General features: G+C 41.2%; 3 protein-coding genes across 5 annotated transcripts in view; 1 reads left to right on the forward strand and 2 right to left on the reverse strand.

The window, feature by feature from the left end:
* Window positions 1-14,945, reverse strand: part of rnf43 (ring finger protein 43) — an 85,385-nt gene extending 70,440 nt beyond the window's left edge. For both annotated transcript variants that reach the window (XM_086012233.1, XM_086012232.1), the window contains exons 1-2: window positions 14,882-14,945; window positions 11,462-12,776 (exon numbers count right to left, since the gene is read on the reverse strand). In XM_086012233.1, the coding sequence (XP_085868359.1) occupies window positions 11,462-11,683 (222 nt within the window). In that variant the 5' untranslated portion in view covers window positions 11,684-12,776; window positions 14,882-14,945. The remainder of the gene's footprint in view (window positions 1-11,461; window positions 12,777-14,881) is intronic.
* supt4h1 (SPT4 homolog, DSIF elongation factor subunit) lies at window positions 14,016-15,100 on the forward strand. Its single transcript, XM_086012237.1, has 5 exons — window positions 14,016-14,196; window positions 14,401-14,507; window positions 14,587-14,642; window positions 14,789-14,842; window positions 14,963-15,100. Exons 1-5 carry the CDS (start codon window positions 14,128-14,130, stop codon window positions 15,028-15,030), a joined length of 354 nt encoding a protein of 117 aa, XP_085868363.1. The 5' UTR covers window positions 14,016-14,127; the 3' UTR covers window positions 15,031-15,100.
* Window positions 15,101-22,826: 7,726 nt separating this feature from the next.
* The window catches only part of tspoap1 (TSPO associated protein 1), a 38,557-nt gene continuing 34,324 nt past the window's right edge, over window positions 22,827-27,059 (reverse strand). Inside the window, exons 29-33 of one of the 2 annotated variants that reach the window (XM_086012755.1) lie at window positions 26,704-26,751; window positions 25,908-26,020; window positions 25,519-25,590; window positions 24,865-24,984; window positions 22,827-23,605 (exon numbers count right to left, since the gene is read on the reverse strand). In XM_086012755.1, coding sequence (XP_085868881.1) covers window positions 23,291-23,605; window positions 24,865-24,984; window positions 25,519-25,590; window positions 25,908-26,020; window positions 26,704-26,751 — 668 coding nt within the window. In that variant the 3' untranslated portion in view covers window positions 22,827-23,290. The remainder of the gene's footprint in view (window positions 23,606-24,864; window positions 24,985-25,518; window positions 25,591-25,907; window positions 26,021-26,703; window positions 26,752-27,059) is intronic. The other variant, XM_086012756.1, reaches the window with a different exon arrangement.

The following is a 27,059-nucleotide window of genomic DNA, read 5'->3' on the forward strand; positions in this document are numbered from 1 at the left end:
AATAAGAGCTTCCTGCCTTTTGAGTGCGCGGAGCCATTTTTGTCCTTGAAACTGAAGCACCCGCAGTTAATTACAACCAAGAGCTGTCAAGAAACAGTAGACGGCTGCTCGGAGGGAAGGTGGTGAGGAAGAGGAATTGTTGGGCGAAAAGGATGGGGCAAGTGGAGGGAAGAACAACGGCAGCGGCACTTCAGCTTTGATGTTGACTTGGAGCAGAAAAGACATTACTTTGGGGCACTCGCTTTAAAAGAGATGGCATCATTTACAGGGATGGGTCATTGGCGGCTGCGGCCCACAGTAACATTCGGAGCGGCCATTCCTTTTCTCCTATCCGCCCCAAAAATTTTTGGGGGGGGAAAAAAAAAGGAAAAAGATTAAAAAAAAATGTTTGTGATTTTTTTTTTTTTTTGTAACCCCCAAATTCTTCCAAAACGCTGATTAACATTAAATATATGGCGGCTGTGAAGCTGAATTTTGACAATTTTTTCACAAACCCCCAAAATTCTTCAAAAAACACTTACGAACATTCAATGTTCGTTTTCCATGAAGAACAGGGGAAATGGGGGGAAAAAAGTGGGAAAAATCTCAAATTTAAAACAATAGCAAATATGCAAATCCACGGGTGCTGAACTGCAAATATGCAGTGGTGAACTGTAGTTTTAAATTGCAATACAACCAATCACCACTAGATGAGATATACAGCTAGAAGGCACTTGGTGCTAATAAAACATGTATGTGGCTATTTTGTAGTTTGCTTCAAACCCTTTGTTGTTGAGTTATATAAGAGGATCTTTTATACATGCATTGAAAAATGTATGATTAAAAATGAAATATATTAAGATATGCACATATTTTTTCCATATTTGAAAAAAAGGTTGTTGTTTTTTTTTATATATATAGTGTGTGGTCTCTGTGGGCCCCCAGTAGCACTGATAAAAAATGGTTGCCTGCCTCCAGTTGGATGATTTAATTCGGTCAACAGATTACATAATGACAAGCATTAATGTGGACGTTGTACTCTGTTGTGATTTGGCAATGCAGTTGAAGTCGGTACCGACATACAATGTTCAGACATTGCAATCGCTGCAAAATGAACCAGTTTGCATAAGAATACATCATCACACGAGAAGGCACGCTCAGTTACCGCCATATTTACTGATAAGACGTCAGCCATCATCTTTTTATCAGCACATTTGGAAAACAAAAGTGCATTTTAAATTGCAACCATTCAAAGGTCTATTTCGAAAGTGTTCAACGTTGTGGACACAAAAGTCCACAAAATATTCCCAAACTTTTTTAATATGATATAAAAGCATACATGATTACCTCCTTATATGGGCCAACTGTGTGTGTGTGTTTTTTTTTTTAAATGGGTCCCCCTTTCCGGCAGCTTCCATTGTGTTGGTGCCTTTCCTGGGAATGGTTTTTTTAACGATAGGTGAACATGGCCTGGCTGGTAGGTGCTGTAGTGACACTATTTTTTTTTTTCAAGTTTTTATTTATTTATTTTTTAACATGTGTTTTCACGTGGGCAGCATGGTACACACGTGATGAACACATTTGCTTCACAGATGTGAGGTTCAGGGTTCAAATCGTGGCTACTGTTTTGATTTTACATTTACAGTTCTCCAAGGTATTCCGGCACTAGAACGAGGATGAATAATTTCATTTGCCAAGTGAAATTAGTCAATCAGCAACTTTTTTCCCCAGACTAAAAATAGAGCAAGGTCGTCAAACTGAACCTCAATATCGGAGAATGCCAACAAATCAAACATTTACCAACGGATGTTTACACGATTGAATCCCCCGTCACCCTAACGTCAGAAGATGAGAATAAACTCACCCGTACCAATCGAGAACGTGGCTGTCAAATTGGATGAGAAGTATGAAAAACGAGAAAGAATGTATTGTGACTAGAGAATTCCAGACGTGTTCTAATGATTTAAAAAGGAGGCCTGCAGGACTGAGAGATTTGCCATGTTTCCCCCTCCCTGACTCTTCCAGTGCCATAAGAAACATCTTAACAGCCATCTTTTGTGGAAGAGGGCGGACAGGAGAGAACTAGGCCCGCTTCCTGTGCTGCAGACTTGGGAGATCCCTGGACTGCCATAAGTCCACTCCAGTCTTTATAGCGCACGCGCACGTCGTGGTGCGTTCAAGGCAATGCCAAGTCAAGGGCGACAGAAATGTAATAACAGGCTGAACCAATAGCCATATGGAAATAGATGTCAGTGTGTGAGTGAACTTTATTTGGCCTTAAAAAGGAATGTGAGCAATCACATGATGCCATATGATGATTTTAAAAGGTTTTTCTCTGAATGACAAGCAAACGTTAAATTGCACTGATGTCACTGACTTTGTTTATACGCACAAATCAGGTTTATTGACGTTGTTCGTTTTCCTTTCTCTTGAAGCTTCGAAATCGCAATTCCAAACAATGCGATCACGTGATCCTCACAGAACTCCTGACAGTCCCGGAATCTGTTGTGTCAACCATCTCACACGTAAACTCCCCCTCTCTCGTAAAGCTTACCAATCAGAAGTGGCATGCTACTCGTGACAGGTCATGCTAACGCGCTAAGCTAACTCACGCCGCATCTAGGCACATTTATGGGCGCAAGCTATGAGCTGTGCGTGCTATCTGGCGAAGCTAAACATTATCTTCCCACGGTGTAGATACTCTCCTCTAACTAACTAATCCTTGGCTCCATGGCCGCAAATAAGCTAAACTCCTATTAAGCGTTGTTGTTGCTAAAGGTGGACGAGAAGTGGCTAAGCATGCAAGAGGGGGAAAAAGAAAAAGAAGCCAATGCTAATTGCTAAGCTAATATTGTGTCGCCAAACACCAGAAAAAGTGCTTCGGTGTACCGTACACTTTTCACATACTTGAACCGCGTTAAAGTGGAGAACAAGCAGCTATGAACTGCAAATTAGCAAGTAAATTAATAAGTGTGGAAAAATCAAATAATAGCACAGCGAACAGCGACAGATTATGCAAGTACACACACCCTAAAACCAGAAATGAATCAGTTACGTCAGCCAGGATGAGGCAATAAGGTCAAAAGTATAATAAAAAGCTGATGTTATAAATATTTCATACAGTATATATTAAGTATTTGCATTTTTTGCTCTATTTTGAACATTAGAGTGCAATGATAGGTCTCAATTATGCTAACATTACCTTTGTTTTTTTAAATCAATTTAGCTTTGCTAAAGGGACTATAATTAAGTTATTTATTTGTTAAATTAATTTTATGACATACAGTACATTTTAAAATACTTGAAAAAGGACTGCAGCATCTTTAGTGTTCTTACATATTACAATAATCAATTTGAATGTTTTGAAAATGTAATTTTCTGTCATATTTGTAAATGCTACTAAACATAGTGAATATTGCCCTGAAGCTTGATTTGACAAAAATCGTGAATCAAATCAAACTCACAAAACTTGTCAGAAAAATCACGTCAACCTTTTCCTGAACTCATTCTGCCTTAATACACACATTATTTTCAATACAGATTTGTTCAAATGTAAATACAAAAAATGAAGTTTAAACATGACTGTTTTGACATACAGATTTGTGGATTTTTCGCATCAAAGTTTAAATTATTCATAGATATTCTACCACATTTCAAATAGGCATGCTTTTGATGACTCATCCTTGTGAATCAATTGTGATGGACAGACACTATGATTGGAGCATGCGGAGAAAGTTGTCTCCATTGTTTGACTGATGGCGATGTATACATGCAAGAGGAATTTGGTTTCGAGTCTGCCGTTTTAGTCCAACAAAAGCACTTTTATTCCTATTCCATCGTGGGGGAAAAAAAGTCGTTGCAGAGTAGTTACAGCAAAGGACAACTACACGTGTTTATGATGAGAGCTCATATGGTGTCCATACAAGTGGACGTGGTGGAGCTTTGGATGTCAGACTTGATCTCTGTCAGTCTGATCTGATACTTAGGCCAAAATTCAGAACAGGCATTTGCACTCTGCTGTCACTCCCAAAGTTAATAGACGACAGGGAAATGAGAGAGTAGACAATCATTTGCAAATGTGTGGGTTTACAAGATGTAATTTAAGGCTTTGTAAACCAACACAAACATTTGCAAATTGGCCTAAAAATGAAGTGCATGAATGCCCTGTTTCAAGGTAAACGAATGAAAAATTATCACACAACATACAATGACTATTTACAGTAGGACGTTTAAACAATGCACAAAACGACGAATCCTACCAACATCTTTTGGACAAAAACAGCTACATGTGTGCGATGATTCATGCATTTCTTCACATGACCCCTTCAGTAAATCAAGATGGCACAGTAATCTCACTATAGAGCTCAGTTCAGTGAGTGTGAAAGGACAAACAACCATTAACTTTGTGCAACCAACTTGAGTCAGTAGCTGCTAAAGGCATCGTTTCTTACTACCAAAGGTGAAGTTTTACAACGTGAACGGATTTTTCGCAGTGGTCACTTTTTTTAAAGCAACACCGGGTAAGTTTTCAGTTTTCCTTGATTACGGCGGCACCAAAAAGCTTTTGGCTGTGTTTAGGATGAATGGCAAGGATGTGAATCTACTTGTGTCTAATCAATATAATACAACGATGATGAAAATGAATATTTAACTTTGGTTTTGAACCGTATTTCCACCCAAAAGTGTTATGAAAATATTTGATTAAGGTCGAATACTTACCCGGTGTTGCTTTAACTGATATTTAAGTGTAAAAAGTAAACACGTAAGGCACATTTGTGATTTCTATTAGGACCTTGTCCTTTGTCATTCAAGCGAGTGTTAGATTGTTTTACTGTTAGGTAATGTATGGTAATCGATGGTGTAATAGTGTCCAAATTATGCAACTGATGTTTTTCTCAGATTTGTATAAATAGTTAATGCAAGTGGCACTCCGTATCATTTTAAAGTCGTCAACTGTTTGGGAATAATTTGAATGTTTTTAAACAGACCTCACAATGATAACAGTATTGTTTTAAAAAAAAGAAACACATTTTTTCTTAAAGCGGAAGTCATTTTTTCAAGAATATGTTCCCACCAGGCCCACTAGTTGAAACGCGACATTCTGATTAATTTTGCGTTTATGGAATGTAAGTTAAGCAACAAAATGCACTCGTTTTTTGGCCATCTCAGGGGGCGGCCATTTTGTCTTCTGTCGACGGAAAATGAAATCACAACTGCTCACAAGGACCAATCACGGCTCGGATTCAGAAAAAAGGTCAGCCACGATTGGTGTCATTTTCAGTCGACAGAAGACAAAATGGCCGTCCCCGGAGATGGCTAAAAACGAGTGGATTAACACTTATTCCACAAACGCATTATTTATCAGAATGCCCTGTTTTCAACTCGTGGGCTTGCATAGAACATATTCTTGAAACAAAAAAATGTTTAAAATGCACGGTACTAAATTATTATGCACCAGCACCAATGACTTCAAACGCACCTGCGTGCGTTTCAGGAAAACACAGCAAATTGGAGCCATCCATGCTATATATGCCATTAATAAGCAAGACTATGCTAAGTATGCTAAGCGGCTGCTCCCAGCATTGTGGCAGTGTGCAGCCATGGGGAGCCCTGGACATGCTTTTATCTCATCCAAGGAGATAGGAAGTATGGACAGGAAATCTAGAGGGAGGGGGAGTCGAGGGCCCATATGGGAAGTGCAGTGTAAACACTCTTGGTTTTTAATCATCCCGGCTCACGTTCAGAACTGGACACACTTTGAAGTTCTCCCTCAGAGCCCCCTCCGCCCTCTCATCCCTCATTCCCAAAGGCCTGCGCAGATGCTCCAAGAGGCAAACATAGCCCACGGTAGAGGCCGCGATCAGGTCTCGGGCAAGGAAAAGGAGGCGCTCAATACCTTACGGGACATTGAGAGGGCTTCAAAGAATGTCAAGCGACACGGAGTTAACTGGAAACTGTCTGGCGTGCTTTAATTACGGCACCAAAAGGCCCAAAGGTCAACTCTCGGATATACAAAGACCCAGAAAGCCATCTGAAGATTTACAAAAACCTCAAACCGGTTAATAGCTTTCACAATGTTTAGCCTCCCCTAATTGGCACAAATCCCATTGGAAGATGAACTCCTAGGCCTTCTCTCAACAAAAGTCGGTCCCCTCAAGTTCAAAGTCATCCCAGAAGCCTTTGCACTTCTTCTACGGCCACCATATAAGCTCTATGTCTGGAAAGGGGATACAGTCGAAAATGCCTCTGTACTTTCTCCTAATAGAGTTGCCAGACTCGGGCCAAGTGCTCCAATGAACATGTCCATTCGGGGGACAGGGCACGCATCCAACGCGGCCACTGTTTAATAGACCACAGGGAGATGTGTACCAAAGCAAGGTCTTATGACGGCAATACACAGAGAGGAAGTGGGAATGCAGTCAATCAATTTTAGACTATATTCAACGCGGGCTGCCAGAGAAAACTCCAAAGGGAATTACGGCCGAGCTAGTAACTCGATTTACTCGGATAAATCAATATTCTCCATTGAAATGAATTGAAATGCCGTTAATATGTGAAGAAAAAAAAAAAACTCGTTAGGTTTTTAATGAAGAAAAATAGCACCGTATGGTGTGAAAACATAATACTATCCGTTTTTTTTTTTTTTAAATAGATACGTTTGGCCGAGCCGGAAGTCACAACAACAAGCTTTGTACATTTAAGGGGGCGTGGCCTAGTGAGTGACATCAGGAACATGGCTGCCACATCTGGACGCGAGTTTCGGCCTACTGTAAACTACTTGCGAGTGTTATTTGTGCGTTCTTGTAACTGAAATTTTCAACTACGCGTTGGCTTCATAGCTCGAAAAAGTCGCAAGTCGGGGCACCCGTAAGTCAATGTACAACTTTGTTCACATTTTTTAAATATAAAATGCATGCACAAATGTTTCCAGGTTGAAATGTTAATGCAGTCAGATCGGCAGACTGTGCAAAACCTCATCACGTCCAATTTTTGAAAAAAAAAAAAAAAGAAAATTCACATTGTGATGTCTGTAACACTGCAACCCTATTCGTGTAAAAATAAAAAAAGAAAATTGAAAAAAAATGGACGTGTTTTTCACAGCACAGCGACGATATGTTCAATAAATGTGTGTGTCCTGCTTTTGAATAATATTTCATTGTGTGTATAAGAAGTGTTTAAATGAAACAAGTGCAATGTTTTGTAATATTAGTTTTCGTTTTTGAGCAAAAATGTTCATCCATATTGCAAGATGGAACGGCATTATCAAGAATCGGTACTTGCTATCGGAAAGTACTCAAATATAAGTACTTGTACTCATACATGGTGCGAAATGCAGAATCAGAATGCCGTGTTTCAAGTAGTGGGCTTGCTGGGAACATATTCTTGCAAAACATATGTTTGGGTTGACTACGGCTTTAAATGCTATGCCGCCACCTCAGATTATCTTATTTTATCAAGTGTAATTTCTCAATTCTTTTTACACTCTTTGGTATGACCGTTAAGAATGTCAAAATGTTACTTAAAGTTGAAGTCAACCCCAAAATGGTCTTTACAATAATATGTTTTACGCGCTAGTCTAAACACAGCCTTCTGATTAATATTGCATTTGTGGAATATGAGTTAAGCAGCCATTTTTAGCCATCTCAGGGGGCGGCCATTTTGTCATTTGCTGTCGACTGAAAATGACATCACAGTTGCTCAGGGCTCAGGTAACAACCAATCACGGCTCAGCTTCAGAAAACAGGTGACCTGAGTAAAAGTCGTACATCGGTCGTCGCAAACCAAAGACCGCCTCCTCCCATATTTGTAACAACAAGCATCTTTAGCCCCCTTGAATTTCACTTTTGTGTCTAACTAAAAGTAGGCAAACAGTAGAGACGCATTATCAGGACAGATTCAACTCAAGTGTTAGTGAGTGAGTGAGTGAGTGTTCATCGGGGGGGGGGGGGGGGGGGCCCACTCCTCTCATCCAATGCGAGGCGAGTCCATAAAGCCGGAGCGTAAAGCGGCCTGGACCTGTTGGAACAAGCCTGAGCTGCAACAAAGAGCATCCTGCAGCGTCTGACAAAACGAGGCCTTCCTCACCTCGGACGGGACCTCGGACCGGCCCAATTGTGATCAAGCTCTTCTTTGTATTCCTAAATTGCTGAGACCTGCTGACAGCAGCTTTGACACACCAATAATCTCTACCTCCATTTCCTTACAGAACCATTTCTCTTCGCAGATTTTCAACTCCAGCGAGAACTTTTACAAGGACTAATAAAGAATGCCGGAATTCCCGGAGCGCGTTTGATCTGAGCAATGCGCGATCAGAACTCGTTTTCCCACAAAGGCACATTCAGTTGAAAGTGGGGTGGCTTGTCAGCGCGCCTAATGGAGAGCTATCGGCGCGAAGAGGCTGTGGAAATGGTCATTATTAACAGTGGCGAAAACTCAAACACCCGGTGAGCGAAGACGGACAAGATCTTACAGCGTCCCGTTTCTTAGGCGAGGGTTGATAAATTGAAACAGCAGAAATTCACGGCCAGGCAACTTTTAATCCAATCCTGAGCGCGGAATATGCTGATGAAAAGAAACGCGATATTTCTATATTTCCTTACAGGGTGCCAGCACGCTTTTAGGAAACCACTTAAGCTCAAATTACAGTGTTTGTGTTCAAATGTGTCATTGAACTGTCGTCTACCACACCTTGATAATAAAGTTGTCTGACGAAGAGTTGATGTTAAACATTTGGGCGAAAAGCAACGCTTTAGCCAAGACTTGACAGACATGTTTTTGCCTGATGCGTAAAACTAAATTGAGGACAACTCAAAATAACGCGTATGTCATCACTATTGTTAAGGAATTTCTATCGTCTGTCATCAACATGCTGAGTGGGGAGGGTGAGCAGTTTGTGCGCGGATGCAAGGTCACCGCAGGATAGAGGGCGGCAGCAAGTACAGATGTCACTCGGTTATTGGAAAAATTGCGGTCGACAACAACACACCAGTCAACCAAGAAATGGGATTGATATCGATGTGATATCAAAATGTACAGCCTTTAACAAATGATTACACTGAATTCACCTTTTTGTACCCAAATTTGAAGAAGCTCAAGCATAACTTCAACCACTAAATTATTTATCCAGGAATGCAAATACATAATAATGGACATGAATGTTTTTACTTTTATTTTTAAACCGAGATTTCAGAATGCATTGATACCAATCCGAATGATTTTTTTTAAGATGAAAAACGTCATTTTGGCCAAAAAAATAATAATAATAAAAAATAAAAAAAAACATCTACATAATGGTGTGATAACCATTACACTGTCAGAATTTTTTATTTTATTTTTTATTTTTTTTAGGCTAAAACAGTCATTTAAATTGGAGGAATTTTATGGATATTTATGGCAAAAATGTTAGTTAGCACAACAGAGCAATTTGCTGACCTGTCGTAGCAACACAGTGCACATTTCTGAGAAGTCTTTGTTTATCATACCATCCGCAGTCAGGGCTTATGCGCTAAGGTGTTACAGTAATAAATGTGATTAAAATGCAAGTCGACCCAAACATACTTTTTTCCCAAAATTATGTTCTATGCAAGGCCAGTAATTGAAACAAGGCATTCTGATAAATATTGCATTTGTGGAATATGAGTTAAGCAGCAAAATCCACCACTTTTTAGCCATCTCTGGGGGCGGCCATTTTGTCATTTCTGTCGACTGAAAATGACATCACAACTGCTCAGGGCTCAGGTAACGACTAATCACGGCTCACCTGTTTTCTGAAGATGAGCTTGTATGTGGAGGTTGCATTTGTTTTGTCCAATCAGATTTACGTGTATGTGTTGCCATGTCAATCAATAATTCCCTCCTCCCCAGGTAACTTAAACTACAGTCGCAATCGTACTTTTTCTTTAATCGGATTTCAAATTTGGCTCACAGGGCCACGACGTCGTCAGCGTTTTTCTGTCCGCTGATTGGTTGGTCAGAGCAAGCCAAGTTTGACAAGCAAAACAGATTTGCAGCCATCTGCTCTCATTAATTTCTTTAGTCAGCATCTCTGGGTGTGATAAAGTTTATTTGAATCGTTTGATGTTTTTGTCACGTAATTAAACACATATCGATTTGGACTTCTCCAGATGATGCATTTGGCACAATTGCATTCTTTTGGATTTTTAATAAATAATTGCAACGTGATATAGTAGTTGTTTGCGAAATACGTCTGAGGGCCCTGGTACCAAACGCACGGCCCGGCACTGCAATTTAGTACGAACCGATGTTGTTAATTTAGGACAGCTGTGGCATAAATCTTAAATCGGATGGTGGTCTAATACATTTGTTGAACACGGGCACAATAGATTTGATTTGCTGGACTGTCACATCGACTTGATGTTAGCTTAGGTCCTTAGTGATGACAGCAGAGCTCAGACCACCCACGGTGGGAGAGCATGCACTCGTGGCCACATCATTAGGTACATCTCTGCATTGTAATGAGAACAATTGAGTGATTATGGAGACAATGCTGAAAAATGACCGACGGCAACACTGTTTATGATCATTAAGTCTGTGGTTCAGGTTAAGGACCCTGGTTCTTTTATACTTCACCTCTCTTGAGTGCGAGCGCATTTTATCATTCATTGTGTTTTTTTCCCCCAGCTATTGCACAACTGAAATTCAACCCATTGGCTCTTGGGTATCATCTAACTGATGTCCCTAATATTCAGCTTTCTTTGACACGGCTCCATAAGTGGGGCGCTTATTTTTAGAAACAGAACGCCAAACCTCAAGAACAATTTCATGCCACTCTTGGAGTGCTGATCATAGTTGGATACAATGCGTACCTATAGGCTCATTGGTATGTGAGGAGTCACTAGCTTATATATGCTTTGTCACTTGTCCTCATTCGCGTTGCAGTTGAGGGCAGAGAGGCAGACGTGCTAACGCTAACCACCAGTGTTTTTCTGTTTGTTTTCAGTTGAAGAGTGCTTTTCCACCTTCAAGGCACTCAAAGCGCTTTCACAGTCTCCTCATTCACGCACGGATGTAGCACAGATATATGTTCATCTATCTATGCCAGCAACATGGAGGGGTCAGGCAGAACAATTCCATATGTTCATTTCTCTCTGCAATCATCAACAATAATTGAACAAGGAAGGGAATCAATCAGTGCGCGACACTATTTCTATGATTCTCTGTAAGTGCTCTAACACAACATTTCTTGGAAATCAAAATGTGCCATCATGCTGGCGACTGAGATTTTTAAGAACAGGCCCCAGGGCTACTCTTGTGGTCATTGGTGGCTAACTGTTACCTGTCGGCACTACGTCCCACCTGTTGCCATTCACGCAACAGAGTCATAATAAAAATGGTGTTCATTAAATCGGCCCAGAGTTCACATGTAGTAAATATCTGAGAACGGTGAGATGTGGAATATGTTCCTAGGCGCAATAAGAGTTGAGAAAGTCTGGTTGCGTTGCTTGGGTGATGTAGCCCTTACCTGCATGAGTTTCCCCTCCGCGTAACCGGCGCTGCCTCCCACGAAGAGCCCCTCCAGAGTGATGGGATTCCCCGCCGGCTCGTGCTTCAGCAGCGTCACCTTGATGAGCGCCCGCAGGGCCGGCCGCTCCGACTCCGGGCCCGGCTGGCCCAGCACCACCTGCAGGGCCGCCATGAGCAGCCACGGCCAGAGCCCGGCCAGGCGCCACGGGGGGACGGTCATGGCCACGGCTGAAGCGGCGGGGCCCGGCCGCACATGGTGGACTTCAAAGCAGGCAGCAGGAAAACACGAAGGAAACTTCTTTCTTTCTTCTTTTTTTTTTTTTTTTTTTTTTTTTAGTCCACACTTCTTGTGCTTCTTTAGGTACCGCAATCCAAGCTCACGCGTGAACGTCCCGATCCTTCCATTCTGACGTAATATTCAAGCGTGCATCCAGCCGCATATTCCGATCCCAAAGAAATAAAAAAAATATATATAAAAAAGTTTAAATTCAAGGTGCGGGTGGCAACCAATAAGTCTCCGCATGTGTCTGCGCGCGCGAAAAAAATGCCCAGCCCCGTCCACGCACGTGTCGAAAATCATTTAACTTCACTTCTCATTAATAATAATAACAACAACACTGACTATAACTATAATAATATTGATAATCTACAACGCCAGTCTCAGCTTTAGCAACACCGCACTGGGAGCTGACAAACGGCGTCGCCAGATAGCGAGTCCCGAGGGCGCCACATTTTTCAACCCGCACAGCGCACACACGCACGCACACGGAAGAGACAAGTTGAACTTCAAAGGCGGCCGTTCCAGGTTGCCTCAGCCGGGGCGGCCGGATCACAGCCGAGCCAAACGGTTAAGTAACATGTTTACAACCTCAACGGTGCGAACATAGATGTTCCCATAAGAATTTAATGACTGCGGACACACTGGCGTAAACTCCGTCCGTTGGCTCGTTTCCTCAGTTCCGTCAGTTCAAAGTTATTCCCAATTCAGTTTGAGCTTTAAATATAGGAAAATGGACAAGTTCCTCCGAGGTCGGTCATCAGCGGGTGCCACGGCGAGAAACGCCACAGTTTGCGGAACACGAGTGCTCCAAACTCCATGTGATCCTCATGTGAAGTCGGTCAGTTTGAGAGACTGCGTGTACAGTTAACAACACGCGCGCGCGCGCGCGCACTCACACACTGTCCCACTAATCTACTCTCCCGTGCCCGTGTGACGCTCCCTCCAAGCCACCGAGGGATCTCATTTACAGCCGCTACCTGCTCACTCGGCTTGTTGCCTTTAGGGCCAGTTCGACATCGGCGAGGATTTGTCGCTAAATCAAAAAGAGAGACGACATGAATGGATTTTTAGATTGGACTCAGCCACGAAATATAACATGCTTGCAATACATTCGGAACTGATTCAGAATCTGGAATGGCGCTTGTAGAACTCGAGGTGGTGAAAATGATACTATTTTCCTAGTTGCCATAAAGGCAACTGCAACAACGCTTTCGAGGGCGTATCGGGCGCTCCACACCGGAATGATATCAATAAAATTATGGAAATGGCTCCCTCCAGTGGTTGAACTTGGTAAAAACCACAAATACAAACAATTATATTTAATCACGGTTGTTGCAGGCAATTCGTTAAATTAAAAAATAAATGCACACAATGTTGCAAACACTATAATACAGTAATTATATATACAAATGTATACACTACTCCACTATTCGCAGGGGATAAGGATCAAGTCCCGGCTTCTGCCAATATCTTAAATTATGTTCCAAAAAATAGCTCACAGGTGAAGTGATCATTTGAAAATGTTTGTACTTGCGGAGAATTACAGAAATAAAGTGTGCTTAGGCTGTTGATATTTAATTGTTTACAACCACGTTAAATCATTGATAATTATTGCAAGAACTCATGAACATAATCAGTGCATACATAAATATAATATAATATATATAATATCTAAACACTGAACAATATATATATATATTTATATGTATAAAATTGCAACTTGTTTTTTCTCCAATTTTTCGTGAGCTGGACTCAAACATCTAAAAACGACATGTTTCAATTTCCCGCAAATTGTTCACAAATATGTCTAAATCTGTGTTAGTGAGCATTTCTCCTTTGTCTCACAGGTGTGGCATATGAAGATGCATGATTGCCAAGATGTCGCAAGTTTTGAGGGTGCGTGCAATCGGCATGCTGACTGCAGAAATGTCTACCAGAGCTGTTGCCCGTCAACTGAATGTTCATTTCTCAACCATAAACTGTCTCAAAAGGTCTTTCAGAGAATTTGGCAGTACACGTACATTCCACCGGCCTCACAACTGCAGACCACGTGTGACCACACCAGCCCAGGACCTCCACATCCAAGATGATATGAGAACAGCCACCCTGAGAGCTGCTGCAACAACCGGTTTGCATAATCAAATAAATTATTTGTAGTTTTATTCTTATCATTACTATTTTATCCCTGCTATTCGGCTCGTCGTTTGAAGTAATGGGTGAGTACATTTCTAAACAGGCACTTCAAAAGGATGCCTAAATAAGGGTCCTTTTTGGGCTCTTGCCGCTGGCAATGACGTATTAATCCTGAGACCAACCCTCAGTAGCTCCTAGCCAGTTTGTTTGGACCAAGGTTTCTGAGCTATTTGAATACGTACGAGAGCATAATGGCTCTGGAAACAGTTCCTAAAGACCTTCGCCATCTACGAGCATGTTTGCTTTGTTCCTTAGTGAAGGTAAATGAAATTACGACGGAAGAAACGCTTCCTAGCTGTACTGCTAACGTGCAGCCATTGTGCTGGACAGTGGTTACGTTGTCATTGATAAGCAATCGTAAACACACCCGCTTGCATGTTTAAGTGTTCCAACAGCTCTTTAAGTGTGGCCGCATTACTAATTCCTTCATCACAGCAATATAATCAAATTGGTTTCTCTTGTAGACCATTGACCAGTTTGAATATGATGGCTGTGACAACTGTGAGTCCTTCCTTCAGATGAAAGGCAACAGAGAGATGGTTTATGAATGCACAAGTTCCTCGTTTGATGGGTAAATACTAACCTGGGTATATGTGAAAATAATTCACTTTAAGGACAATAGTACATTACTCTTTTTGTTCATCCCACAGCGTGATTGCCCAGATGAGTCCTGAGGACAGCTGGGTAGCAAAATGGCAAAGAATAGGTAAGAAATGACGTGTATAGGTCCATATAGTGCACTGTAAAAGGAGATTAAACTATGGCTAATGTGCTATCTCACTGACATGCTTGGAAATACCAGATGTGATTACAAGTGCAATTTCATTGCATCTTTCACACTTCATGCTACAGGCACATTCAAGCCAGGTGTCTATGCAGTGTCAGTAACAGGCAGACTTCCCCCAGGTATCAACGATTTTGTTCCCCTTTTGTGTTATTACTCACCTTTACCAGGCTCCCTTCATTGTGTCCTCTAGAGTCACCTTTAGAGTACGTTGGTCACTCAACTCCTTTCTGTTTTTGCAGGTGTGGTGAGAGAGCTGAAAAGCAGAGGCGTGATCTACAAATCCAGAGATACAGCAGTGAAGTCCTAACCATGTTACCATTCTACAGCTATTGCTGAAAATTTGTACAAAAAGACATAAAAAATGTTTTTATTTTTAATTTGCCTGATGCATTCTTTTTTTTTTTTGTCAGAAAAATACATCTATAAAATGTACTTTTTTTCAATTATAGTTATGCCGATTGTCTTGCTAATTATAAGTGCAAACAGCAATGAAGACGTGTCATCCTGCACTTGGACACAAAGAACTTTGTAAACATTTTTTTAACGTGAACAAACCCCACACAAAATATCAGCATGTGTTCTACTGCTCTTTATAGTGTGTGTGTGTGTGGTGTACTTCTTAAATACATCCCACATACTGATAAATGTCCCCTAAAAACCGTGTGTGCTTCCCCAAACCAAATGCCTGTACCGCACCTTTTTTTTTAAGAAATTAGTTTTTAAAAATAAACCTTAAAATATCACAGAGCGAGTCTGTATTTTTTTTAGATGTCCAGCACAAGTAAATGGGTTTTATTCCACCTACGCTACTGGAAAAAGAGTCATCCCTGTGGCCAGAGCGATTTGATCTGTTTGCACTACCACATATTACCAACAGGGGGAACGCTAAGACTGATTTCCTGGCGCAATCAACAACCGTTCTTTGGCTGTCAATAGCCAAGTATTTCCCAGTTTCCACCTATATTTTCAACCTACATGTTTTCTTTTAACAAGCGTCTATACAATATGTAGGTCTTGAATGTGATGACATTGCTGTCAGGGTAACGTGGCACTTACAGGTGAGACTAGATTATATTACTGTTAGGAAAAGACTACTATACGTTTTATGTTTGAATCTCAAGGTGTTCTTTTCAATGTAACCTGATGAATTCAGGTCATGAACATGGGAAGTAAGGAGAGGAAAGTTAAACCCCCGCTCTTGCAGTTCTAGATAAGGAACGTACTGAACGGATTAAGTAAACGAACAGCGAAAGCTTTTCAACTGAATATTCAATATATAGCAACATAATGAAAAAAAAAAGTATTAAAAGTCGATAGAACGAAGAGTCTTATATATAGAATCTTATACAAGCTTAGTCTGAATTAAGTATCCCTTATTTCTGCAGTGCCACCTTTAGTAAAATTTGAAATACGCTATTATTGAGTCTATTACAAATAAATTGCCCTTTTTGTTTTTTCTAAATTATACTTCTACGTACAAACCGCACTGCCTACTTCATGCATAACGGGTTTGTGTGTACGTGGGTTTGCCGCTTCCGCTAGGACCAGTCAGTAAATTAGTATCGCTGACAGACTACAGTACTTTTTTTTTTGTATAGTTTCCCCACTTAAATGTTTCAGATCATCACATAAATTTAAATACCACACTATAAGCCAAGTAAAAATGAATTTGATTTATTAAGGGAAAATAAACTATTCAAAGCTACCTGGCCCTGTGTGGAAAAAGTACTTCACGGGGGTGAGCTAGGGTTTATCTCAGGTGACTTTGGATAAAAAAATGGAAGTGCAAGTAATTTCTTTCTGGATTCTTTTTTTTTTTTTTGCACTGACTCCTGATCAGCCCTTGTTTTTTTCTGTAGCACATCAGGTTTTCCAAAAAATAATATCCAACAACAATATATGTTATATTGCGTCATATTTATGAATTAAGGGTTAGGTTCAGAAACAGGTGGATTTTTTTTTTCTTTTCTGGAGCGTCATAGCTATAAATTACAACACATGGTAAAATCCGTATTGCGCAAACTTTCACAAAAGTAGGTCAAAGTAAAAAAAAAAAAAAAAGGCTTTTTTTTTTTTTTAAATAAGCATCCAAAATACATTGAGGGACACAAAAAGTCATCTCTGATTAAAATTTGCTATTAACCCTTTTTCACTGCACATTTCATGTGAGTGAAGTTATTCCACGCGAGCGTTTTAGTAAAAACAAAACCGAGAACTGAGCTGCATGCTGCAAGACTTCCTCGACCGCAGGCCTTGTCAAACAGGAAGGCAGACCCGACTCTGCCAGGCGCAGCAGAGCGTGGCCTTCTTTTTGAGCAGACCGCGGCCTCGTTGCTAGTTGCAACTGTCGCTTTTGCCCTTATTTGGATATGTCAGCACCTACTGCGTAGCAAAACGGCGAGTCTCGTTTGAAGCACCTCGCATGCTTACGGGGCATCTGCGATGACCCACGTTGAGCGCTTTCATCATCACAGATGTGAAAGAAAACGGAAACACGGTGGAGGAAAGGGGTGTCGTTTACAAGGAGGGTGGACGGTATTGATAGAAGACCGCACCGTGTTTCATGAGGACTTCCTCTCTTGAGCGGCTACGGTGCGCAAGCAGATGCTCATGAGGATTTCACTTCCTTTTACAGCGAATGCCATCTTCAGGGGACACGTGTGAAATGAATACGAAATGTCCGCTTGAGTGAGCACATGCAAGGGAGGGCGGTTTTGGGGAGCTGGCTGCCGGTCCAGATAAGGTCTATCACTAGATGCACTCAGGCCTCCTCAGGAAAGGCCTCGGCTTCACGCGGCTCTCCAGGATCACTTCCTCACTGGCACACTCATTCAGACACACGTACACACATACATTGTGCTGCGAGGGTTGGTGTTCACAGACCTATATTTGACTGTAAAGCACCCGGTGTCTTTGTCCTGACTCAAAACTGTATTGACATTGGTGAGAAAAGTGATACTTGGTTTTTGTGTTGTAAGCATTTTCCCCCTAAGGTGTTGGGACACGCTAGCCATGACACCTACAAAAAGCGGAAATGTAAAAAAGCAAATGTCACAGATGGCAAAAGGCACTCTCTCTTTACTCACTCTGTACTAGAAGATGCATGAAGAAAAAGACACTGATGAAATGTGAATTACTGACTTAAATGCTGTCCTGAAGCACAGTTTAATTTGCGCCGTCGATTTTAAACAATAATTGAAGTGAGTCGTAGTGGCCGCTGTTGGGACCCGCCGCAAAACAACAACAACCCTATTTGTCAATGAAAAAAAAAAATAATTATGCTCTCAAAACAACTTTTCTAACAAATTATATATATATATATATATATATATACACACACACACACACACCCCCACACACACACACACACACCCACACACACACACACGGGGGAATCGCCCCAAAATGCAAAATATTTTATTTTTATTCTAACAAACAAAAAGTAATGTAAATAACCCCCCCCAAAATGCAAAATATTTTATTTTTATTCTAACAAACAAAAAGTAACGTAAATACAAATATAGATTTACATATATACACATGGGGGACCCACCCCCAATATGCTAAATATTTAATTTACATTTTTTGGGGATTGATTTTCTAGTTTAATTTTTTCCTAAATATATTGAAAAAAAATCTGCAAATATGTGAATCCACGGACGTTGAACCGCTGGTATACGGCGCCTCGACTGTATTTCTTTGAGATACACCGGATTGTACCAGACTCACACTTCAATCTCACTATCAAATAACCTGCCATTGCAAAGATAACAAAGCATTATGCTGGGATGAAATTCTAATGCCGTGACCCCATTAAGTGACATCAAAGTCAAAATATTAGCAACGGCAGTACAGTAGTTCTTTACCACTCCATACGACCGCAATAAATCAAATGCTCAGTGAATTGTCTTTGAAAAGGTGTCATTTAACACTTAACGTTTTGCATTTGGATTTGCTATATTATGGCCCTCAGAGCAGCAAAAGTGTAGCAAAGCTTTTGGCATTATCAAGGAATCAAAAACCACTGCACACTGTGACACAAACGCCATCGGGTTTCATTACCTAAGAGTAAAATTACCCGTATATATTATTGTAGTATTGATGTACAGTATTATTGAATACCCAACATATACTGTACGCTAATTCTAGGGCCCAGTCAGCCTTCATTTCGCTTAAATAGTTATTTGGGAAAAACTTGAGGGAAAAAGATGTATACGAAAATAATAGGCAAATATAAACTCAAAATTCCACACAAAATTGAACACATGCTTGAAAATTCTCACATTTACCGGTTAAATTATATCGTTTACCTGGGCAGTATGTGTTTAAAAGCCAAGAAAAAAAAAAAAATGCCATTCTAAACGGCCTGCCCATTTTTTTCTTCAAACCATCTGTAGGAGGCAGAGTGTTAAGACGGAAGAGAAGACGGAGAGCGGCTGTGACTGTTAGACCTCTTCCTGTGGTTACATCACGTGGTCCAAGAGGGTTCAAAAGGAGACAACTTCTTCTTCTTCGTTCATTTCTCGAGCCGGGCGACGGGACCTGCGAGGCTGGCGGAAGACTGTCGCTTCAAACACAAGGAGGGGGAAAAAAAAAAAGAAAGAAAAAAAATCCAGGTAAAGTATGATAGACAGCCTTGTTTAAAATGTTACAATGAATGTTTTTAACTAGTTTTAAAGTTTGGAATAGATTACAAAATTGCCACTGGGATTCCAAATGTCTTTAAAAGTGACTTGTCCTTGCTATGAAACTGTTGTGTATGTTATCTTTAATGACGCGCGTTTGCATCAATTTGATTCCGCCGTAAACTGCTAGTTATTTGCTCTTTTTTTTTTTTTTTTTTTTTTTTTTTTTTTCTTGACGTAACTTGTGAATATGACAGAAAAGCTTACTCACGCCAGCCAAAATGGCTTCTTCAAGACAGCGCTTCCTGTGGCAGGCCTTTTTGAGGTGGAGACATAAGACAGCGCCATTTGTCTGACTTGGGGAGGAAAAATATGTTCGTTGGCAACTAATAAAATCGACTTTTCAAGGGATGGACGTGAAGAAGTGGTCGGCGACAGGGAAGTGGAAGGTTGCATGTCGAGACGTTGCGTGTGTGGTGTCCATAGTGTCGGTTGGAGGTGGGGGTGGGGGTGGTGGGTGAAGTCGATGGGGGGGGGGATTGTTGCAGTGTGTTCATGTGCAGGTGAAGATGAGAAGACAACAGATGACAGAAGACGACCAGCAGATATACAGTGCAGTCATCCATAAAGTAGAAAGCACTACTAAACTCCTCGCCGCAGTGTAGTGTTTCCTACTTTATGGATGAGTGTACTGTTGGCTTCAGGGACACTGCGGCCTCTCCCCGGAAGTCCAAAAAGAGGAAGCGGCATTTGTCTCGCGAGGTTACACGTTACCCAGAGTGTCGTCCCTGCTAGTTCACATGGGTGCCGTGTGGCATGGAGCAAAGCCCGCAAACTCTTTCCTCCCTTTTATCACCGCTGCAGCTGAGAGAGTCGAAAAAGATCAATTACGTGCACATGAAAGGAAATGTCATCAGCAAGAAATAAAAGAATCAATCAAATGCTTTTGCTTCCATTCTTTCACAATTCAGAGATATGTTTTGTGTGAAAATAGACATACTTTATTTTATGTAAAAAGTTTCGATTCTTTTGCAGCCTAAGCCTTTACCGCATCAACACCGCGTGAACATGCCAAAAAAAACCTGAAGAAATATATTTACAGATGAGCTTCCGAATAGGTAATAAAAACATTTTCATAACGTCGTATAAAAAAAAAAAAAAAAAAAAAAAAGATTTTACAATATAAATACAGGAAAAAGAGTCCGAACACTGTTCATTATATACACAACTACCTTTTCACTGCATTTTGACAATCTACAACTCACATTGTAGATGGGTCACGACAAAGAAAATATAAATATGAAATGAATAAATAAGGCAGAATATGGGCGTAATATTGGTGTTCATGCAATCAATTAACATCCTGTAAACAACATATCAAGACTAAACAATGTCATCTTGTAAGGCTAAATACTGTTAACTACATGTGTACGGTTGTTATGCAGAGCGGGAGCAGTGCAAGTCTACTTACGAAACAGCAGGTAGCGATAATAACTTGTGCATTCAAGGCCATAAATACAACACAACTAACAGCACAAAGATTTTCTGTACACCTCAGCAACTTGTGTCCTCTTCAAAAAGGGGGGGGGGGGGTGAAAAAAACGACGATTGCAGCCTCAGCTTTGCCGATGTGCCGGCTAATTTACAATTAAAACGTCCACATGATCCCCCACTGCCTCCCTTTTATAGTCGTGGCATTGTCATGCTCCCTCTGGCTAACAATTACTTAACTACTATCTTGTTAACTAACAGTTCCAGGTTAAAAGTGACACCAATAATGGCAGGAGCCCCGACTAATTCTCCTCTTTCGCAGCTTATCGAAACAGGAAAAGCACCTAACGATTTTGGCATTTTCTGCACTCATTCCACTTTTTGTTGGGAGGCTCTGTCGGGGTGCTAAGCTACAAAACCTGAGAAGCTACCAACAGGAAGAGCCCCGTGTTCTGTTCCAAACTAACACGCGGCCAGTTAAACTGCACGCTGCACACATGCCAGGGCACGACACTACACGAGCCATAAGCATGTGGAAATGTAAAGTGGGCAAACAGGTGCATCGAAATAAAAATCGTAGATTTATTTTAGTAGTTGGATTCAAAAAGTGACACTCTTCTTATACAGATTTGTTATGTAAAGGAAAATGCTAGGTCTAATTTTTGTATGAAAAAAAAAAAAAATCACTGAAATTGTTTCTTTTGGTACGCAAATTTGTTGGGATGGCAAACGTTGAGTTTTGTTCGCTGTAAACTACGATCAAAATGATAAAATATTTCACTATGTTGTGAATCTGTATTTTAATTGACCCAGTGAAATAAGCCTGCGGGCCAAATCTGGCCCTTTCATGCCTTTTTACGTGGCCCGTTCAAGTTTAGCACAGCTTCGTTCTTTCTTTTTTTTAAGTTCAAAACTTGTCATGATAAAAATGCAAACACAATTCTGTAATGATTGGCCAATTATTGGTGTTCCGACACACGTAACTTTAAACGGCCTCTCATGGTCTTTTCAGATGCTTGCTGCACAAGCAATAACAAATTATTTGTGTATAATACAGTGTTTTTTTGGCATACCGTTACACCAATTTGCAATTCTACATTTCGCCAATAACTGACCTCCTGACTATGAAGTGACCCACGATTAAAAGCTTAACCTCTAAAATGTTCCTACATTTTAGTCAAATGTACCTGGATACTGCAGCATTCAAGTCAAATATGTTCTCATAAGACTTCAGAAAAATATCACAGAACAAGATAAGTGCTATAAAGTAGTGCATTTGAACGACTGTTTTTGTGAAAACACCATTATGCCGCACTCAAACTTCTAATACTGCATCCTAAATACATTAACTAGCTTGTACGCATCGCTTAGGCCGGTGGTGACAACTTCGAGAGCTCCTGTGCTAATATCTGAAAAAGGCATTTGCTTTGGAAAACACACACACTTACACACACCTGTATACGCACACCGCACACACGCTATAGTGCGTCATCCCTAGTGCCACTCAATGACTGCACTTCAACAGTGACACACTCCACCAAGTCTACAACGGGGGAAAGGGAGATGCGGATACAAAGCATGATGACAAATGTGGAAAACAGGCCTCCTGAGGGGCAAATTAATGACTACGGTAATCGTGCAGCAGAAGACGAGGGCTGCTGCTTCTACTTGTTTGCTTTTTTCCCCCCACATAAAGAAAGTTGCATTTAATTGGGAAGTCAACGCAAATTTTTTTTTTTTCCAAGATGTGTTCTATGCAAGCCCAATGGTTGAAACACGGCATTCGGATCAATATTGCGTTTGTGGAATAAGTGTTAATCCACTCGTTTTTAGCCATTTCCGGGGGCGGCCATTTTGTCTTCTGTCGACTGAAAACGACATCACAATTGCTCACAACGACCAATCACGGCTCAGATTCAGAAAACTGCTCAGCCGTGATTGGTCGTTGTGAGCAGTTGCGATGTCATTTTCAGTCGAGAGAAGACAAAATGGCCGCCCCCAGAGATGGCTAAAAACGAGTGCGTTTTGCTGCTTATTTATATTCGGTATATTCCACAAACGCAGAATTAATCAGAATGCCGTGTTTCAACTAGTGGGCCTGCTGGGAACAGATTCTTGAAAAAAATATGTTTGGGTTGACTTCTGCTTTTAGCTCATTTTTAGCTGGCCCGAGAATTCTGTAGTGGTGATATAGCACACATTCCATCTTCTATGTTGAGTACTGAAGCGTGAGCTTTGGTAATAAGCTATTGGAGTGTATTTGCTCGAGTAGAGCGATTGCGCAATTATATAGTGACTGTCATTCCCAGCTAGTCTAAGGCAAATGTACAATTACTGACAGTTCTCAGATCGCATAGTCACTGACTGTTCTAATAGTAAAGAGAAAGAAAGTGCTTCAATTTAAAAAAAAAAAAAAAAAAAAAGACAGTATCAAGTTTGAGGTCCTGCCTTTCAATCTTTCTTACTGGATCCAAACCTTTTGAACAGTTTCTTGCCTTTGGAGAAGAAGCCTTTCTTCTTCTTGCCTTGTGCAGAGGAGTCGGCTAGTACTGGCCTGTCTGCCGGGTGGGGGGCTGGTGGAGAGGCATGCACTGGAGCTGGACCTGGAACCGGGCCCCGTTCTGATGTGGTGCTTGCGGGCAGTTGCATGTGGGGTAGTGGTTCTGAATGTTCTGTTCGGCTGGGGCAAGGGCGTTCTGTTTGGGGGATCAAAGTATCTTGGCTTGTTGAGGGCCCGGGATCCTGCTGCTCAACGGAGGAGCTTCCCTTTAGGAGGACATTACAGAAAAAGGTTTGGTAACCGAGTTCTGTTATACTAATTAATGTACTATAGCACAGTAATATTTATAGTGCAGAGGGTCCTCAATTTACGATGGGAGTTTTGTTGTTACCATTCAATGTTACAGAATCCATATTTATGTAATGTCCTGAGAAAAACATAAAATATTTAAATTACATGTGCAGATCACAAGAGATTTGGTTTGCTCATCCAACCAATCAGAGGACAGAAACATGCCAACATCATGGAGAGCCAGTTTCCATTGATTAGTTAAAGAAACAACCCCATTGCTACTATCGTTTATCGGCCACTGCTTCTGATTCTAAATTTGGCTGAGCAGATTAGATTGAAATCTGAAGTCTGATTGGACAAAAAAAATTGAACGTTCACATTCACACACTGGAAGCAGTGCAGCCAAGAGTCACGCTACGAATTGGCGAGAATAGAGCGTTTGGAATAAATTAATACAATCTCATGGAAAAAAATACAAGAATTGAGGTTGTGCATGCAGGTCAATGCTTCTGATGCTGTTTAGGCCAGCAGCGGCCATAAAACCCTGACCGCCCGTCATCAACATAGTAGTAAAGTCATATACTTGTGCTAACTAGTTCACTGTGCGGCAAATAACGAATAAATCCACACATGAATCATTATAGATAAAGTAAATATTTTGATCACAAAAACACTTCCCTGCGTGGATACAAAACAATCAAATACTACGACATTGTTTACGCCTCGGCGCAAACTCATTATGCGCCGTTTGTAACGACGAGACGTCGTACGTCGGCACTGCCGTAAACCGAGGACCCTCTTGCACAACATAAACGGAAGGCGGGAGCACGAGGAGAAGTATTCACATTTTGTTCGAAAGAGCTAAAACCACATTTGGACTTAGGGTGTAATGCAGGGAGCAAAGCGGATCTACAGCGGAAGGACATCAACGTAAACGGGGAACCAATGGAGGAACGAGCTAATGAGGAATGCTGAGCTGCTCGCTCCCCTTCAGACAACACTTACAATCAAGTCTCAAAGTGCACTGTTCGTTTCTGCTTCTGCAAAAGGTCATGCAGGAAATGGCGCAGCGGAAAACAAAAGCAACCGAGTTTAAGACATAGAAACAGAATTGTGAAAGGCAGTAATCAGAAAACGCTTCAAGAAAGGCCAAAACAAGACAAGGAAATGAACAAAACGGGCACGCCGGTGGCAAAAAGTCAGGTGAGGCGCTGAAAAATAAGTTCTCGGCTACCTGTGATTCTTTCTTGTGTTCTGGGGCAGGCTGAGCAGAGATATGTTTGGCTGGAGCATCTTCTGGGAAAGCCTGCAGGAAGTTGGAGGGCACCAAGCCTCGTTGTCCATTCAAGTCACCCTGACAGAGACACGCACACACACAAGAGTCCAGACACAAGAGTCACATTGGAGGACAATGGTGCTTTTTGGAGATGAATTCCATCAAAAATCTCTTGCGACACAAAATTCTATTAAAGTGGAAGTCAAGCCAAACATATTTTTTTCAAGAATATGTTCTATGCAAGCACACTAGTGATTCATATTGCGTTTGCGGAATACAAGTTAAGCAGCAAAATCCAACCCTTTTTCGTTATCTCAGGGGGCGGCCATTTTGTCACTTCTGTCGACTGAAAATGACTACTCAGGGCTCAGGTAACGACCAATCACAGCTGACCGGTTTTCTGAAGCTGAAACTTCAAATACCCTGCATTTTTTTCTTCTTCTATTGAACATTGTTGTTTTTATTAGTGTTGTACGGCATCCTTGAGGGCCTAAAAAGATGCTTATAAATAAAATACTTATTATTATTATTATTATTATTAAACCTTAGTTCATTTGTTCTTTTTACATGCACTTTAGTTTGAAAGTAATTTTATTTCAATCTTAAACTCACATAGAAGAAGCCATCTTCATCCATGTCACCAATTACGTGGATGACGTCTCCGGCACTGAAGGTCAACTCAGCCTAAAGCAAAAAATTAAGATGATGAGCAAAAACAAATCTATCCATTCTCTACACCGCTCATCCTGTTCTGGGTCTTGGGGGAGCTGGAGCCTGTCCCAGGTGATTTCGGGCAAAAGGTCAATCACGGGGCTCGTTTGGAGAACAACCAACCGTTCACACTCGGATTTACTTTGCACATTGTTACTGAGTGCGAAACGGAACTCGCGTTGCCTGAATGAAAGCTCAGGCGGACGAACCGCCACACCATCAGTGACTTCATGAGCAAACAACAACTACGAATAAAGTATGATTTCTCGTTGGCGTGTACCAAGCCTGACCTCGATATCGGTGTTCGGGGAGCTCTCTCGTGGATCGTAATCAAAGATGGCAACCATCCGGCGAGATCCTGGGGCGGAGTTCGCTGCAGTTGCGGCAGCGGCCTGGCTTGCGTCTGCCCGTCAAAAAAAAACACACGCGCAAAAAAATATATCATATCACAAATTTGGGGCGAGCGTGTCTGACATTCCACTCCATGCAGTCGGGCATAAAATGTAAAATGGACAACACTGAGTTAGTATTTGTGCCTACTAAACTGTTACTTTTGACCATGGTTGTTTGTAATCAACCATGCACCACTGCAGGCAAATGTGAAGAAAAATATTAGTTTTTGTGATGAATAAATCATGCAACCTGAGGAAACAAGAGTTAGGATGAGGAACAAAGGAGGGGTCAATATGTTGTTGAAAAATACTTCGCCTTGGAGAATCTGGGGATCAAAACCACAAAAATTCCAGTTATGGTACCCTTATACACAATGGGTTGGTCTTCCAGTCGAACGCAGGGCACACCAATGAGCAATTTATTGTCTTCCATTAACATGCATGGGGAAAAAAAACGGGGAAAAAAAAAAAAAAAAAAATCAAGCAGTCTCTTATAATGGTGGATGAAGATGAGAAGTGATGTTACCTGCAATCAGAACACAGACTACAGGTAAACATAAGTGTTAATGGAAAGTCACACGAAAATAGAAGATGAATACATGCGAGTTGTCCAGTCAACGTTTGTACATCCACGGATGTGATCATGCAGAAATGATCATAGAGGAGTCAAAGGCTCAAAGGGCAAATGACAAACCTTGACTGGAGGAGTCTAAGCTCTCCTCCCGGAGTGCTGCAGACTCCACTGGAAGAGACGAGGCGAGGGATAAAATTGCACGTGTGCAGAAACAGAGGGAACGCACTGTAAATCCAACGTCACACCTCACCGGCTAGGAACGTATTCTGAATTTACAGTCGGCACCAAACGGCGGCACATAAATTCACAGCTAACGATCAGAGGGGATGATGATCTTGGCAAATGTACCATTTTAGCATCTAAAAGTACGGACTCTGATCTGCTTATATTGTTGCACACCAAGTTATATTTCCGGTTCTATGGTCTTATTTACATTTATTCCTGTTTGTCATCACTAGTGCCCTTCTGTGGTTGGC

Source organism: Filicampus tigris, chromosome 17, assembly GCF_054856515.1.
Source record: "Filicampus tigris isolate MCC_2025a chromosome 17, RoL_Ftig_1.0, whole genome shotgun sequence".
NCBI classification, from domain to species: Eukaryota; Metazoa; Chordata; class Actinopteri; order Syngnathiformes; family Syngnathidae; genus Filicampus; species Filicampus tigris.

Coding starts and splice junctions, on each gene's coding strand:
- supt4h1 (XM_086012237.1), top strand. CDS start 14,128: ATGGCTCTGGAAACAGTTCCTAAAGACCTTCGCCATCTACGAGCATGT. Junction 14,197..14,400: donor TGCTTTGTTCCTTAGTGAAG/GTAAATGAAATT, acceptor TTTCTCTTGTAG/ACCATTGACCAGTTTGAATA. Junction 14,843..14,962: donor AACAGGCAGACTTCCCCCAG/GTATCAACGATT, acceptor CTGTTTTTGCAG/GTGTGGTGAGAGAGCTGAAA.